This window comes from Squalius cephalus (genome assembly GCF_949319135.1).
Source record: "Squalius cephalus genome assembly, chromosome: 5".
Classification (NCBI taxonomy): domain Eukaryota; kingdom Metazoa; phylum Chordata; class Actinopteri; order Cypriniformes; family Leuciscidae; genus Squalius; species Squalius cephalus.
In genome coordinates this window covers 2774793-2789007 of record NC_137126.1, presented here as the reverse complement: position 1 = coordinate 2789007, position 14215 = coordinate 2774793, and the positions used below count along the sequence as shown (strand labels likewise).

General features: G+C 38.5%; 1 protein-coding gene across 1 annotated transcript in view; it reads left to right on the top strand.

Annotated features, from left to right (window-relative positions):
* pappaa (pregnancy-associated plasma protein A, pappalysin 1a) overlaps window positions 1-10520 on the top strand; it is a 99355-nt gene extending 88835 nt beyond the window's left edge. Inside the window, exon 23 of the mRNA XM_079872091.1 lies at window positions 9562-10520. Coding sequence (XP_079728217.1) covers window positions 9562-9666 — 105 coding nt within the window. The 3' untranslated portion in view covers window positions 9667-10520. The remainder of the gene's footprint in view (window positions 1-9561) is intronic.
* Window positions 10521-14215: the final 3695 nt, after the last annotated feature.

Here is a 14215-nt window from a genome sequence, read left to right as displayed (position 1 = left end):
GCCGACAGATTTGAAATAATACGGCCACCGTATGAGTTAAAACGCCCTCGGAATGGGAGGAGCTAGAAAGTAATATTCAGTTGGTAGTCATATACAATTTCACCGCTAGATGGGAGTAAATCTTACACAGTAGTCGCATTTCCATTACCCTTCAAATTGCGCAAATTGAAATTGCGAATTGAAAATATGCTTAATGGAAACACGTAATTTTCGCAAAAACTCCCATTTATCGCAAAAAAGTTTTTACGCTCTCATGAGATGGTTTTTCAGGCAATTCGAAAAAGAAATATTTTGCAAATTTGCAATGGAAACAGTTTTTGCGCATTTACAGGTCACCTGACGTAGATGACGCGGTGTGTTTGGACAGAATACGAGACAGAGTTCTTTATTAAATTCATATAAGACAAAATAATTACAGGAATAATGGATTCTAAACCTCAAATAAATGCCACAATCAAGACCTCGAAGCAGATCTGAGGGAAAAACACCCAGAAACGCCTCATATGTGCCGCTCACAAGTATAATAATGGTCGTTCTTTACCATTAATGCTTGGAAAACACACATACATCTCCTTCGATTAATAATAATGGCCAGTGCAGTGGCTGGGATATAGTACATAAACCATTCCATTTCATTGGTTTTTGGAATGATTTTACTTATCGCGAGCGGAAAAAATGAAGTTTTAGTCGCATAACATCGGTTAATGGAAACGCCGTCATTTCGCAATAGTTTTTTGTCGACATTTAGAAAAAATCACAAAAGTTTTGCGCAAATCTGTAATGGAAGCCTACAGCTTTAACAACAGTGATATATGTAAAAAAGTATAAATATCTTATTTTTTTAAAGCATACAATTTGAATATTCTGACTATGTTAGAACAGTGAAATTTCAGTGAAATTTACCATTGTTATTACACAGTATCCATACATTTGTACATTTGTACATACATTTGTACATTGGTTTTAGTATACACATGTGGTAGCCTATAAATACAAATGCTAAAAAACAAATATACGTAGCCCCTAAAAGGACATGGTGGTGAAAAAAAAAAAAAAAATGAGATGGAGGAAAAATTATTTGTCAATGTTTTTGCATTCTCTTGCAAATGTTTTGCATTCCTCCGAGAAACTTTGCGTTTGCTTGCAAAGAGCTCAAAAGGCTTTGCAAGCAAACGCAAAGTTTCTTGGGGGGAATGCAAAACATTTGGGAGAGAACGCAAAATCATTGACATTTTTCCTCCCATCTCCCATTTTTTTCCCACCACCATGTCCCTTTAGGGGCTCCATACAAATAAATACTGTAATTATTCTCCTTAACCCTTGTAATACTTTTGTTTCATTGGGCTTTAAACTAGTTTTAATCCGAGACATTCCCCCTGTTTCACAGACAAGGCTTAAGCTGTTTTAAATGGAAGTAACTTTCAATGATATGTCTTAAAATATGTCAGTGCCATTGTTTTGCCTCAAGATGCACACCACTAATGTTTTTTTCTAAGGCATGTTTATAAAAGCTACTTAAATGCCCTAATTGAAGTAAGGCCTAATCCCGGTTTAGTCTAAGCCCTCTCTATGAAACTGGACCATTGGGTTTTGTAAAAGAGAATTCAGTGGCAAATTCAAGCTCTTCTCATTGGATCTCGCAGCGCAGTTTATGGCGTCACGTGATCGAGATAGTCCGCTAGTAAACGTATTTGCTCTGAGCTCGTGGAATATTCCATGAAATCACAGCCAATCAAAATGTATTTGATGTTCTATATGCACAGCTACAATATTCAGAATTTGCATTCGTCTGAAGCGATTATGTGGCGTTGGCTTTATTTGAGAACAGTTTTTTCAGTAATTGCTCTTTTTACTCTCAAAGTCACTGTGGGTAACTTCCCTGTCTGGTTAGTTAGGCGGCTCTGGGTACTGTCATTGTCTTAAATATTTGGCATATGGTCCGAGTGTGAGTGCATGAACAGCGATGATTCATTGAATCCAGTCTACAAGAGGATGCTTTTTGGGAGTTTCACAATGTGCAGTGCACGTCATTGAGCAGACAGGGATCTTAGCGGGAGTTGACCATGCGCCAGTGTTGATAGAAGGTTAAATTGTTCTCCAGCTATAAGCCAGACTGCTGGTGCCTCCTTCTTTCTGATAGTATGTCACACACTTGGCAGGCGAACGTCAGCAGAATGGGACGAGATAAAGTCATCTTTTGATGAGCTCGAGCTTTTTGGTTGCGTTGCATTGTGACAGTATCAGTTTGCTCACTCCTGACGTCATGCACATGGACGTCTCGTTTGATAGTTATTTGAGAAACTTTGTTGTAAATATTTCTCATTTTCGATTATCCAGTGGCCTTTGGGAACTTGAAGGACAAAATGCCCACTTATAACCCTTGAAAAACAATGTTCTGTACTCAAAAGATTGAGTCTGTGTCTGATGTTGGGAAAATTGGCAACCGATAGGAGAATCACCTGGCATCCTGAGCCTAGTTCAGCGTCCTGGCAGTCCTTGAAGCAAATTATATCAGCAGGGTTTTGCAAAACATCCTGTCCCTGGAAATAGCCAGGGTTTAGGAAGAACTGTATAAAATAACTCTGAAAGAAGCAATCATATTGCGATGGATGGATTGCCAGAGTTGGATATGATGAGGGGGAATCTGAGTTCTGGTGTTTAGCTCCAGGAGTTTCACCACATCCCCCCCCCCCCCCCCCCCCCCCCCCAAATGTGTCCTATATTTGCACCACTTTATCTTTATCTGTTTAAATTCCCAAACTCATTCATACATTTCCTGGTCAGGCCCACAAACACAAGTGCAGATCAATGGAGTTCACGCATTAGTGCACAGATAAGCGGCGGTCTGCTTTGTTTTGAGCCTCTGATTTCAAATTGCACTTAACTTCTCTGCGCCATTCCTGGAGTATTTTGACGTGATAATCACTAGCGATAGTATGTGACTGTTTGTTGTCCCTTGAAATTTGCTCCTAGTCATTCCAACCAAGAACTTTTGTGACCTCACCACCTGATTTTCATTTCTCTCAGGAACAGACAAGGATTTCTTGAGGGTTGCGAGGAATAAAATCTGTTGAAATTTTTTAAGAGCGACTGGAATTGGGAAGACCAATATGCAGGGATCAGTGTGTCAGAAAATGTACTGCAATGTCCTGTATAAATCCTAAACAACACAATATATGAGGTTTGGAAGGATGGATTGAATTGGGGAAATTTCATTAGAAAATGTCACCTATCTACCAAACTTCCACACTTTTGAAAGCCTGTTTGGTGACTATATAAATTTCTCGATGTAAATGCATGGTTAATCTAGATAGACACATCATTGCTTAAGGTGATCATTTCTGGTTTGTGTTCGACAGCATCAGTTCAAGTGCAGATAGGTAAACGTTATATAGCAGTGCTAAATTTGATCACTGAGAGTGATGTTAAATTGCCTGATATGAGTTAATTCAGTGAAGGATTCGTCAGACTGATTCAAAGTGAAAATGAGCCATTTGTTCATGAATCGAACTACACTGACGCTGTTTATTTTTGCGTGCTGGAATAATCGTGATAGAAGCGATACTCATGACATTTCTCCATCCACTCACTCTCTAGTCGTTCTAAACATGTATGCTATTGTTTTAAGCAAGTCTTTTCACCTGGTTCTTTTCATACAGTGACTTTCATAGTGACCAAATCTGTCATAATGCAGAGATGAATGCATAGTTAAATGCGTATGTGTATGTTGACTCAGCCAGACTCTTGGCCATGTTCTTCAACGAGGTATGTCTCGCTTTGGGCGACCCTCTCTTTTGCCACGATGACTTTAAAGCAAAGGAAGCCGAGGCACTTCCCTGCTGCTTGTGTGTTTGTTTCTCTTCCTTATCTCACCCTGCCGTGCTCTCGTCGTGTTCTCTGAAAGGTTTGCGTATTAACATGTTCTGGATGGCTGGCTGTATATTATTCCTCTCAGGGACTTTGAAGGTGCGAGTCAAACAGCATCTAAGGTCACTGCAGGACGCTTTACTAATCACTACAAGCTGCTGGCATGAGGAAGGAGGCCAGTGGGCATATTAGGGCTAGGAAAGAGAAAGCCTTCGGTTTTATTTAGAGGAGATTCCTTTCTGCCTGAGAATGGGAAGTCAAAAGCTAGGTTTTCAGTTTTAGCTTAAAGTTTGGAGAAGTAGAAGGACGTGACCTTGTAATGTTAGGTGTCAATGGATCAGTTTAGCCTTTTACTTATGATCATATGGATGGTTAGAAATGTCAACAAATCCCTAACCATTGCGTTTCGACACATAGCTTGTTTTGCACCTACCACACTGAATGTTGTAGGATTTACTTTCTTCTTTCTTGTTTGTTTATTTATATAGCACAACCGAGGTTGAACCAAAGTGCTTTACATGCAGGTTCTATAAAAGGATAAAAATAAGGACACACATAGACCAATAAATAGACAACATATAGAACATCACATCTAACCATTATAGGCTAACGACATTAGATGGAGTTTCAACAGATTCTTAAACACTGACAGCGATTTGGCAGACCTGATAGATAGCGGCAGCTCATTCCACTGTCTCGGCCCTATTACTGCAAACGCACGGTCGCCTTTATGTAGGCGATTTGTTCTAGGCACTATAAGTAGTTTATGATTCTCTGAGCGTAATGTTCTAGAAGGGTTATATAGGGTTAAAAGATTTGCCAATATGGTGCGGCCTGGTTATTTAACGATTTATATACAAACAGTAATATTTTATATCTTATTCTAAAATGGACTGGAAGCCAATTTAGAGACGCTAGTACGGGTGTAATTGATTCGTGTTTCTTTACCCTCATTAGAAGCCTCTCCACAGCATTTTGCACCGATTGCAATCGAGACAAAGATGCGGCGGTGATGCCACAATACAGAGAATTACAAAAGTCCAAGCGTGATAAAATAAAAGTATGGATTACTCTTTCGAAATCTTTATTTGATAAAAATGGTTTCGTTTTTGCTAATAAACGCAGATTATAAAAACAAGCCCGGACCACAGAGTTAATTTGCTTGTCCATTTTTAGGTTATTGTCAATTAAGAAGCCTAAATCTCTAACAGTCTAACATTTTATTTAACAGTTCAGTACTTTGAAACCATTCACTCTGAAATTGCCAGTACATTTCACAAAGAAAACAGCACGTAATACATTGAATTAAACATGACAGTTTGCAGTAGAAAGATAAAAAATAGTAAAAAAAAAAGTAGTAAATTGTATAACACACTCCAATAACCTTTTACAGTCTACTCCATTGTACATTAAAATAACACAACAAGTGTCATTAAAATAATAAAACCAACAATTCTAAATAACCAAATTCAGATTCTCAGTGGCTTTTTAAGATGTATGAGGGACAACCTGAATTCAGTGGGTTCTTGTTTGCATTCCCAACACCCAAAACTGTGCCAAGGTAATAAATGGAAGCAGGGGAACTCCTCCAGGGGCCGGCCTGCAGTCGGGCGGGAGCAAATGTGTGTCTCTTACCTTTTTATAAGACATAATTATCAACGCATGCTGGTTTTTGCCCTGCAAAGTTTATGGCTATAAAACCACATTTCCAAATGAGCTTTTCAGTTTTCCCAAATTCTTTCCTTTAATCTAAGCTGTTTTAGGGAAAAGTGTCAATGAAGTGCCAACCGTGCAAGATTGGAGCAAGATTGCTGTTTCTGCAGCAAAAAAAATGAGGGTGAGAGATTTTCCGAGACTTTCACAACAAGGTTTCCCCTATGGAGGCTGAGACTGAAGGCTGTGCCTCCCATGACTTTCCATGTTTAATGGCCTGAACACACGAGTACCAGTTTGAACTGAAGGAAAGCATGTTGTAAATGCAACGGACGCACCAACAAACCAATGTTCAATCCATAGTTAACTTTATTAACTCTTTCCCTGCCAGTGTTTTTTAAGTTGCCAGCCACCGCCAGCATTTTCACAGAACTTTAATGGCCCCCAGAATATTTTGTTGTATGAATATCTGAACATGCAATGTATTAAAAGATAGAACAGAGCATCTGCTGTTGAATTTTATTCTAGCTTTTATTTATGCATTTATCAACACTTGAATGTGTGAAAGTTTTATAAAAAACATTTTTCAAAGACTACAGCGTGCATGAGCAATGCTTTTATCGCTTGTTTCTGCGTTTTGCATGTGTTTTGAACCAGAGATTCTCCCTTTCAGAAGATGCGTTACAGCGCCCCCTACCATATAACAGTGAAAACATGGATAGCCAGAAAATTCCATCAATGGCGGGGAGTTAATATTAATAATCTAATTTCCCACTTAGTATAGTTCATCAGCCTAATTGTGGCCTATTTATGCTTGACAGGCCATGTAGAAATTTAAACCATTACTAAAGAATATGTAGTGACGTGTGTGTTTAAGATCAGTTAATTGCAGTTAACATTAGTTAATGCACTGTGAACTAACATGACCAAACAGTGAACTGTTCTATTTTTATAAATTAACATTAACAAAGGGTAACACAGTATGATGCAATAATATATTGCTCATAGTCAGTTCATAACTAATGTTAAGAAATTAGACTTATTGTTAGATTTGCAATAAAGCTAGTCAACAATAAAATAAGGCTTGAGTAAAAAAGGTTAAGAAATGTTTATTTTGTTTCAAATAAAGAACATTTATTTTATGGTTTCAGTTTTAGTTAATGATAATAACCATTCTCTGAGTTTACAGTGCAAGCAGAGTGAAACTGTTATTTCTCATTTCATAAAAAAAAAAAAAAAAAAAAAAAAAAAAAAGATCTTAATCTTACGATAGCAAGAGTAAAACAAATTATTGTTGTTTCTCAAACAATAAACAGATGTCATTCAAATTCTCTCTCAGTTTTGAATGTAATAAATCACGGTCTTACAAATGTCGTGACGTACGCGACTGAGCCTCAGTGCAGACCAACATTATTCTGGTCTGTTTTGAAGCTCTCCGTCTGCGCCCCGATCCCCAGCCCCCTTCAGCTGCAGTCTGACACATACGTGCGTTCTGCCAGGAGCCCTGCAGAGGTGGGGGGGCCGTGCGCCGTGACGTGTGTGTGTGTGTGTGTGTGTGTGTGTGTGTGTGTGTGTGTGTGTGTGTGTGTGTGTGTGTGTTCTGCACTGGCCTCTGCCCCATGCTGACATTCCCAGCCACCATCGATGAGCCCCAGATGTGGCAGCTGGTCCAGCCACCCTAGGGTCAAGGGCAGAGGAAACCATGTTAAATTTGCCACCCACATCTTAGTCTGATGGTGAGATAAAGAGAGGGTGCTAAACGAGAACTGGGAAAGGTTGTGTGTCGTGAGATGGGAGGGAAGATTGAAAAAGAAGTTATGAAAACTACTGCACACCTTTATTAGGGTGGTTGATAACAATCCTCATTGATAACAAATGGTTGATCTGTTTTATGGGGTTTGAGGCACTTGTCAGCTGGTTTCCCATCCTGGCCAGTAAACAACCTTAGGGTGTTTTTTCAGCAAGGTTAGCAAAAGCCAATCTGAATGTGTTGGAACGTGAGGGAAGGCACACGGTTGGACAGGAAATGCCATGCAGGGCAATGACGGCTGGTTTTGATATGTGTCCGGTTCATGCTTGTAAAAGCTTCACAGGAAAGACTAAGTGCTGCTCTCACAAACATGTTTTGTTTTTCGTTACTTAGTCATACATGCCATTTCCGTCTGGATCACTGCACTCTCACACAACAAAAATCTTTTTCTTCATCAGTACTTGTGTCTTGTTATCCAGTAGACGTATCTTAAGATCCTTATTAAAAGTTGTTTTCTGTAACTTGAATATTTTGAATTTTTAAAAGAAATGTATCAAGATCATATAACAAAATAAATCTTGAATTAAGTATCCAATGCTTATTTAGATTTCTACTGGAAAACAAGATTAAGAAACGCTCTTTGCTTGCATCTACATGCAATTTAATTACTGATTAAATTCAGTGATTAAGGAGAAAAACTGGGTAACGTGCCTGTAAAACGTTGTTGTTGGTGCATCACCATACCACATTATTATGCAGCTCTCTAGAATACTTTCATGCTTTTTATTACTTTATTATAACATTCAAATATTCCTTATCAACTATAGCAAGATTATATATCAGCCTCTTGAATCAAACTGCAGACTTGCACTCTCTTGTTTCATACAAACATTAATGATTGCAGCGAAGACCTTTGGGAACTTAGGTTAAAAAGTGAAATCATAATCAAGGACCCATTTAATACTTAAGTTAGTGTTCAATGTTGCTCTTTGAGCATAAACAACATTTGCAAAGTTGCTATGATAGCTATGATGTAAAGGAAGGGCAAAGCTTTGCCTCCGCCTGCTAACTAACATTACATTATTGATGTAGTGTTTACTGTAGCTTTTGTAAGCTCTTGCTTTTGTAAGACTGTTCACCACCCCATAGGAAAATTATCTGTTTTGTGATCGATTACTGTTTGTATTACCATAGTTTTCTGACAAATATGATGTATATATAAGAACATTACAAAAAAAAAACATACCACTCTGAAACGTCCTGTGAAATCCGTGCTTGCAAAGTCTGTGCTTGAAATCCGTTGTTTCTTAATATTGTCAGGGTCTGTATCGGCCTTGAAATGGTTTGAAATTGATGCCATCGTTAATGTTTACATCTCACTAGAGCTCGCGGTTATGAAGGGGCGGGACATTTCCTGAACACATGCTAAGCGCTGCCAATCACAACACACGGGGGCCGGCTAACCAATCACAGCACATTTCGTATTTCAGAAGGAGGGACTTCATCGAAAATGACGTGTTAAACCAGACTGGGGAGAGAGAGGGGTTTTAATAATGTAAAATATGTGAAAAATAATGCATGAAAACATATTCTAGTACACCCCAAAAACAAAATCAAGATTTCGTAAAAGGATATAATAGGACCCCTTTAATATTACTGGAGTTTTCAACTTGTTTCAAGGTCGATTGTTTTGTACAATGTGATGGACTACGTTTTTCTTACAGGAAGGTTTAAGCTAATTTACCTGTAAATTGCAGTACTACACATATCTTTACTCCTATTATGAGCATAATCGCATTATCATAATCACAGTGAGCTACATTTTAAATCAACCTACCAATGGTTTACACAGTCACGTCAGAATGAAATCCGAAACTGTGTTCGCTGGTACAAATAGACATGACGTTACTCCACAATCGATGCTATGAGTTAGAAAATCCACTTTGTTGTGCACCAAGATAAATTGCATACAAGTTCACGTCATGAACAAATCAGTCTTCTCGGCCTCTAAGACAAATGGTTAAGTTAACGTGCAAATGCGAAGTGCACATATGGTCCTGTTTTGAGCGACTGGAGATGCAGTTTATCCCGAAAAGCATCTGAGTCCTGCCTCGAGGGAGACGCACCACAGCAGCTGGTGTCACTGACGCACTGCCAACATTCATTTGTGACGTCAAGTGCCAAACGCCATTCAAATTCTATTTTCAATCCCTCCAAGGGGCTCATCAATTTTTCAAGTCCAAGTGCAGAGCATGTCTTGACCAACATGTGTTTTTCTTTTCTCCTTCAAGGTGATTCCGTTCCCCATGTCTTGTGACATCCGAAGAGAGTGCGCTTGCCGGGACCCCAACGCCTTGGAGAACCGGAAGGGCGAGCACTTGCACTCACTTGGTTAAAACGCTCCACCAAGCCGGTGTGCGGACTGGGACAGGATTAGATATTCTTCCCAGAAATGCTGCTGCTTCACAGTTGTACCTCTCTCCTCTTATAGCTGTTCATCCTTTCCAAGTCCAAGTCTACCTGCTATCTCTTACAATACAATACGTTTGGAAAAGGATCCCAATGCCAAGACCCCCAAAAAAGGACTGAAGCTGGTTTGTGTAGAAGCATCAACATCACTCACGACTCCCACCCCCCCCCCCCCCCCCAAAAAAAAAAAAAAAAAAAAAATTAAAGCAAAACGAAAGCAAGTAAACCAGGATGAAAAATACGAGAGATAGCTTTCCATGCTGATGTGATTTGACCAAAGGCCGAAAAAAGCATCATCTCAAAAGAAGAAAGAACAGTTTGATTTGTTTTATTTCGTCTCAGTCGTGTTTTAGGACGTGACCTCAGTCGTCCCTTGTGAAGCGGACTTGCTCCCAAAACAAGGATGGTACGGTTGGCTGGAAAGCAATCACATGATCGCAGGCCATTTTTAAAGACTGATCACTGATTCTTTTGATGTTCCTACAGCGAAACCATCAGAAATCCATCAAATATAAATGCGCAACGGGGAACGGCTGCAGGTCCCGCCGCACACTATTTATGAAATAATTGTGATTTGAGGTTTATTTAAAATGCACACGGATAGATCCGTGCATAAATGAGGTGAGAATGAATCGGTTTCTTTAGCATGGCTGCTGCTGTTGTTGCTGCTACGATTGCTGCTAATTAGTCAAACAACAGACAACAGGAATACACAGGCCATGATCCAGTGTGTCGTCAGTCTGCCTTAACACTTACCTCTGATCAACGTAACCGCCAATGACCGAACACCTCCCGTCACAGCGCCACGCCAGTGCTGAATTGTAACTCATCTGGTCAGAATGCATAATAGACACAATATATGAATGTAGAGGCCATTGTCATTAACCTTTTATTTCATATAAATGGTTAGTTCACCCAAAAACGGACAATTCCATCATCAATTACTCACCCTCAGTTTTTATTTCTGCATTTTTGTGTGTGAAAACACGTCCATAGAACGAGTTAAAAGCATCATGAAAGCAGTCTTCCGAAGCTGTAGCTTTGTGTGATGAAGACACTGAAGATTTTATTCAAAGAGAATCTTTCCATCTGCTGCCGCTCTCAAATGTCAGTGTCTGGTTACAACACCCATGGGAACCAATGACATTAAACCGTGGTGTGACGTCCAAAGGTGTCATGCTTAAGTCTAACCTTTGGTCTGTTCCTCACACAAATCCATCAGCTTCAGAAGACCACAATGGACTACTATTGTGGTACTTTTCATTATTAAATTGACCCTGATAATGTAATACAGAAAAGCAATGGAGACCCTCTCACACTATTTCTAATGTCAGTGAACGTTGCCAGTCGAAACCACTTTTAAAAGGTAACTTACCGCACACGTGCCAACTTTTTAAACACTTGAAAGTGTTTTTAGCCCTTTTGAAACGAGTTAAAATGCTACGGGCGCTTGTGCCATGGATGTGCTGCCAAATGTGCTGCCAAAAAAAAAAAAAAAAAAAAAAAAAACGCTTCTATCTTCAACATAATCAGAATGACTTTATATACGCAAAATCACCATAAAACAAATCTTTATTATTACTTAATGTACAGAACAATTTACTTCGGCTGCCCGGCCAAAAAAATAAAATAAAAAAGTGTTGCTTAAGAGTCTATGATTGGCTCATTATTGCAGTGATTATTATGTTTCTAGCATGTTATATGTTTGCCAGCAGTTCTTCTAACCCTAATTGATGGAGTGTGTAGCTTTTCATTTCTTCAACAAACAAGTGGGAAGAACATCATGGCCATATTCCAGGATGATAATGTCAAGATTCATCAGGCTCAGATTGTGAAAGAAGATGAAGAATCATTTTCACACGTGAATCTGCTCCTCTGAGTCCAGATCTTAAACTCATTGAAAGTGTTTGGGATGTGCTGGAGGAGACTTTACAGAGAGCTGGACTCTTGCATTGTCAATACAAGATCTTGATGCACCTCTTGATATGGAAGTAAATGTTAATTCGATCAAGAGGTGAATACATTTTCGGTCAGTCCAGCACTCTGTAAGTCTCTGTAAAGTCTACCTGAAATGAAAAGCTACACATAATAATCACTGCAATAATGATCCAATCACAGACTCTTAAGCAACTCTTTTTTTCTTTTTCTTTTTTGCCGGCGGTGTATATATAAACACATTGTTTTTTTTGGCTGCCAACTGTGACCGTTTCCTTCAAACAGACCTCTTCCCCTCATGGCCTTAACATGTTTTGTCTAGTTTGTCAGCGTCTGTGAATCTCCACGTTTGACTGGTGTGTCAGACCTGCTCCTGAAGACTGTAGATGCCCTCCAGGAGCTGGATTGACACCACTGATCTATACCGATGTCCTCTTGTATTGGCTGTTCGTTCAGTCATAATCTTGAGACATGTGGTAAAGAAAGAAGTTATTGTAGTATTCCTCTGCTGGAAAGTTCACACAACTTCACGCTTATGCACATTACAACTAATAACACTTTACAATAAGGTCCTGTTAGTTACACGAACTAACAAAACAGTATTTGTTCATCTTTGATAACATAAGTTGATAAAAAATACAGCTGTTGATTGTTAGTTCATGTTAGCTGAGGTCCATTACATTATAATAACAACAGATACAACATTTGGAAACTTATTGTAAAGTGTTACTGAACAACTGTTTCTGATAAGGTTTGTCCTCTATCCTTAATGTTATGAATTTAGTGCGATCGGGCCATGGCTGAAGAAAATGGATATTATCCTTGATTATCGGGCCCTTAAAACACTTTTCACGGCTGTTTTATTGGCATGGAAAACATGCTAAAACATTAAGGATTATTTTGCCTAATGTTTTAATAATGGGCATCACTTTGTGCAATTGTAGATATGGTAGTTAAAGTATAATAACTTTATGACATTTATAATTAATAAAAAAATAAAAATAAAAAAAAAGAATGGAAGCAACACTTATTGAAGAAAGTCAAACAACCATATCATTTTTTATGCGTTTATTATCGAGTCTTCGTATGTATGGCGTAAAGACTTCATCATGAGATGCAGAAGTCAATAGTTTCTTTTTATTGTGCTTGTAGTGTCACAGGTGCAGTCATTTATATTTCTAAAGAAACGCTAAAGTGAAAAAGACAAAAAAAAAAAAAAAAAAAAAATTATAATAATAAATAATAATCGTATGTACCAGTAGTCAGTATTCGTGTCTTTGACCTCAGTTGCTGCACTTTGGGAAGCTCATTGAACGAAAGGCAAATCTTCTAAAAATCGCTGCTATTGTACGGCAGGACAAATTGGGAGGGAATGTGTTTGTGGTGTTTTATGTTCCTTATTACTGTATGATATTATCATATGCCTCTGATTACTGATCATTATTGTGGTTCCACTTGCTCCGCGTCTGGTTTTATTGTAAACAGCAGAGCAATGCGACACATGGACGCAATTTTATTGGATTTAAATGCCTTGTCAGAACAAGCGTTTGGGATCATGGAAAACTGGCTTTGATATTTATGTGTGGAAAATAAGTCTTTAATTGGGTCATTGTGTTGTATGTATGTTTTTATGTATGTTGTGTTAGCATTTTTTCTTTTTTTCTTGTTTGTTTGTTTGTTTGTTTGTTTAGTCAGCCATCTCATGAATTGGGTTGAAGGATTTATTATTAATATTATTAAGGAACTACAGCACCCAAAGATGAAATAAGTGTAGGAAATATTTCACAGAGAGAAAAAAGCAAATACTATACAATGCACGAGAGTACAAAACTTATAATAGTGATAATGTGTGAATATTTTGTTTGTTATATATTCTTGGGTGAACAAATACCTGAAATGATGTAACTGTACTCAAGATACCAATAGTCAGCATTTATTGCCAAGATGGACAGCAAAAGCGATCAGCATCCACATTGCCAAATTAACACAAACATCAAGTAACTTGCCAACTCGCTGACAGCGCGTGTGACGGACAGGCCTGTCAGACAATGCTTTTTCAGTTTTGTTTTCAACTGCCCGAGATTTCCTTTTTTAGTCATTCTCTCACTCTTCTCACACTTGTTATATCTTTCTCCACCACTGCGTGCAAATCAGCCATCAAAAATACCAGAGTGGAATTACAGCAAATCCTCATTTTCATGCATCTCCAATCCCTCAAAGCGTGCAGGTCTAAAACTGCCTGTTAGCTTGTTTAATGAAGTTTTCAGTGGGATGTTTCACACACACACACACACACACACACACTTTTGCACGCACACACACACACACACACACACACACACACTACTGTATGCATAGGATTTCTTGCTGTACCTCATGCCTGTAATGTTTGCTGCTTCCATATTTTAGTGATTTGCGTCTATTAGCAACATATAGTAGTGTACATAGTAGAACTATTTATTAAGAGTGTTATACTTTTGTAAGTTATATTTTTTATTATGTAAGTTATTTGTACAATGGTCTTATAAATGTAAAATTTAG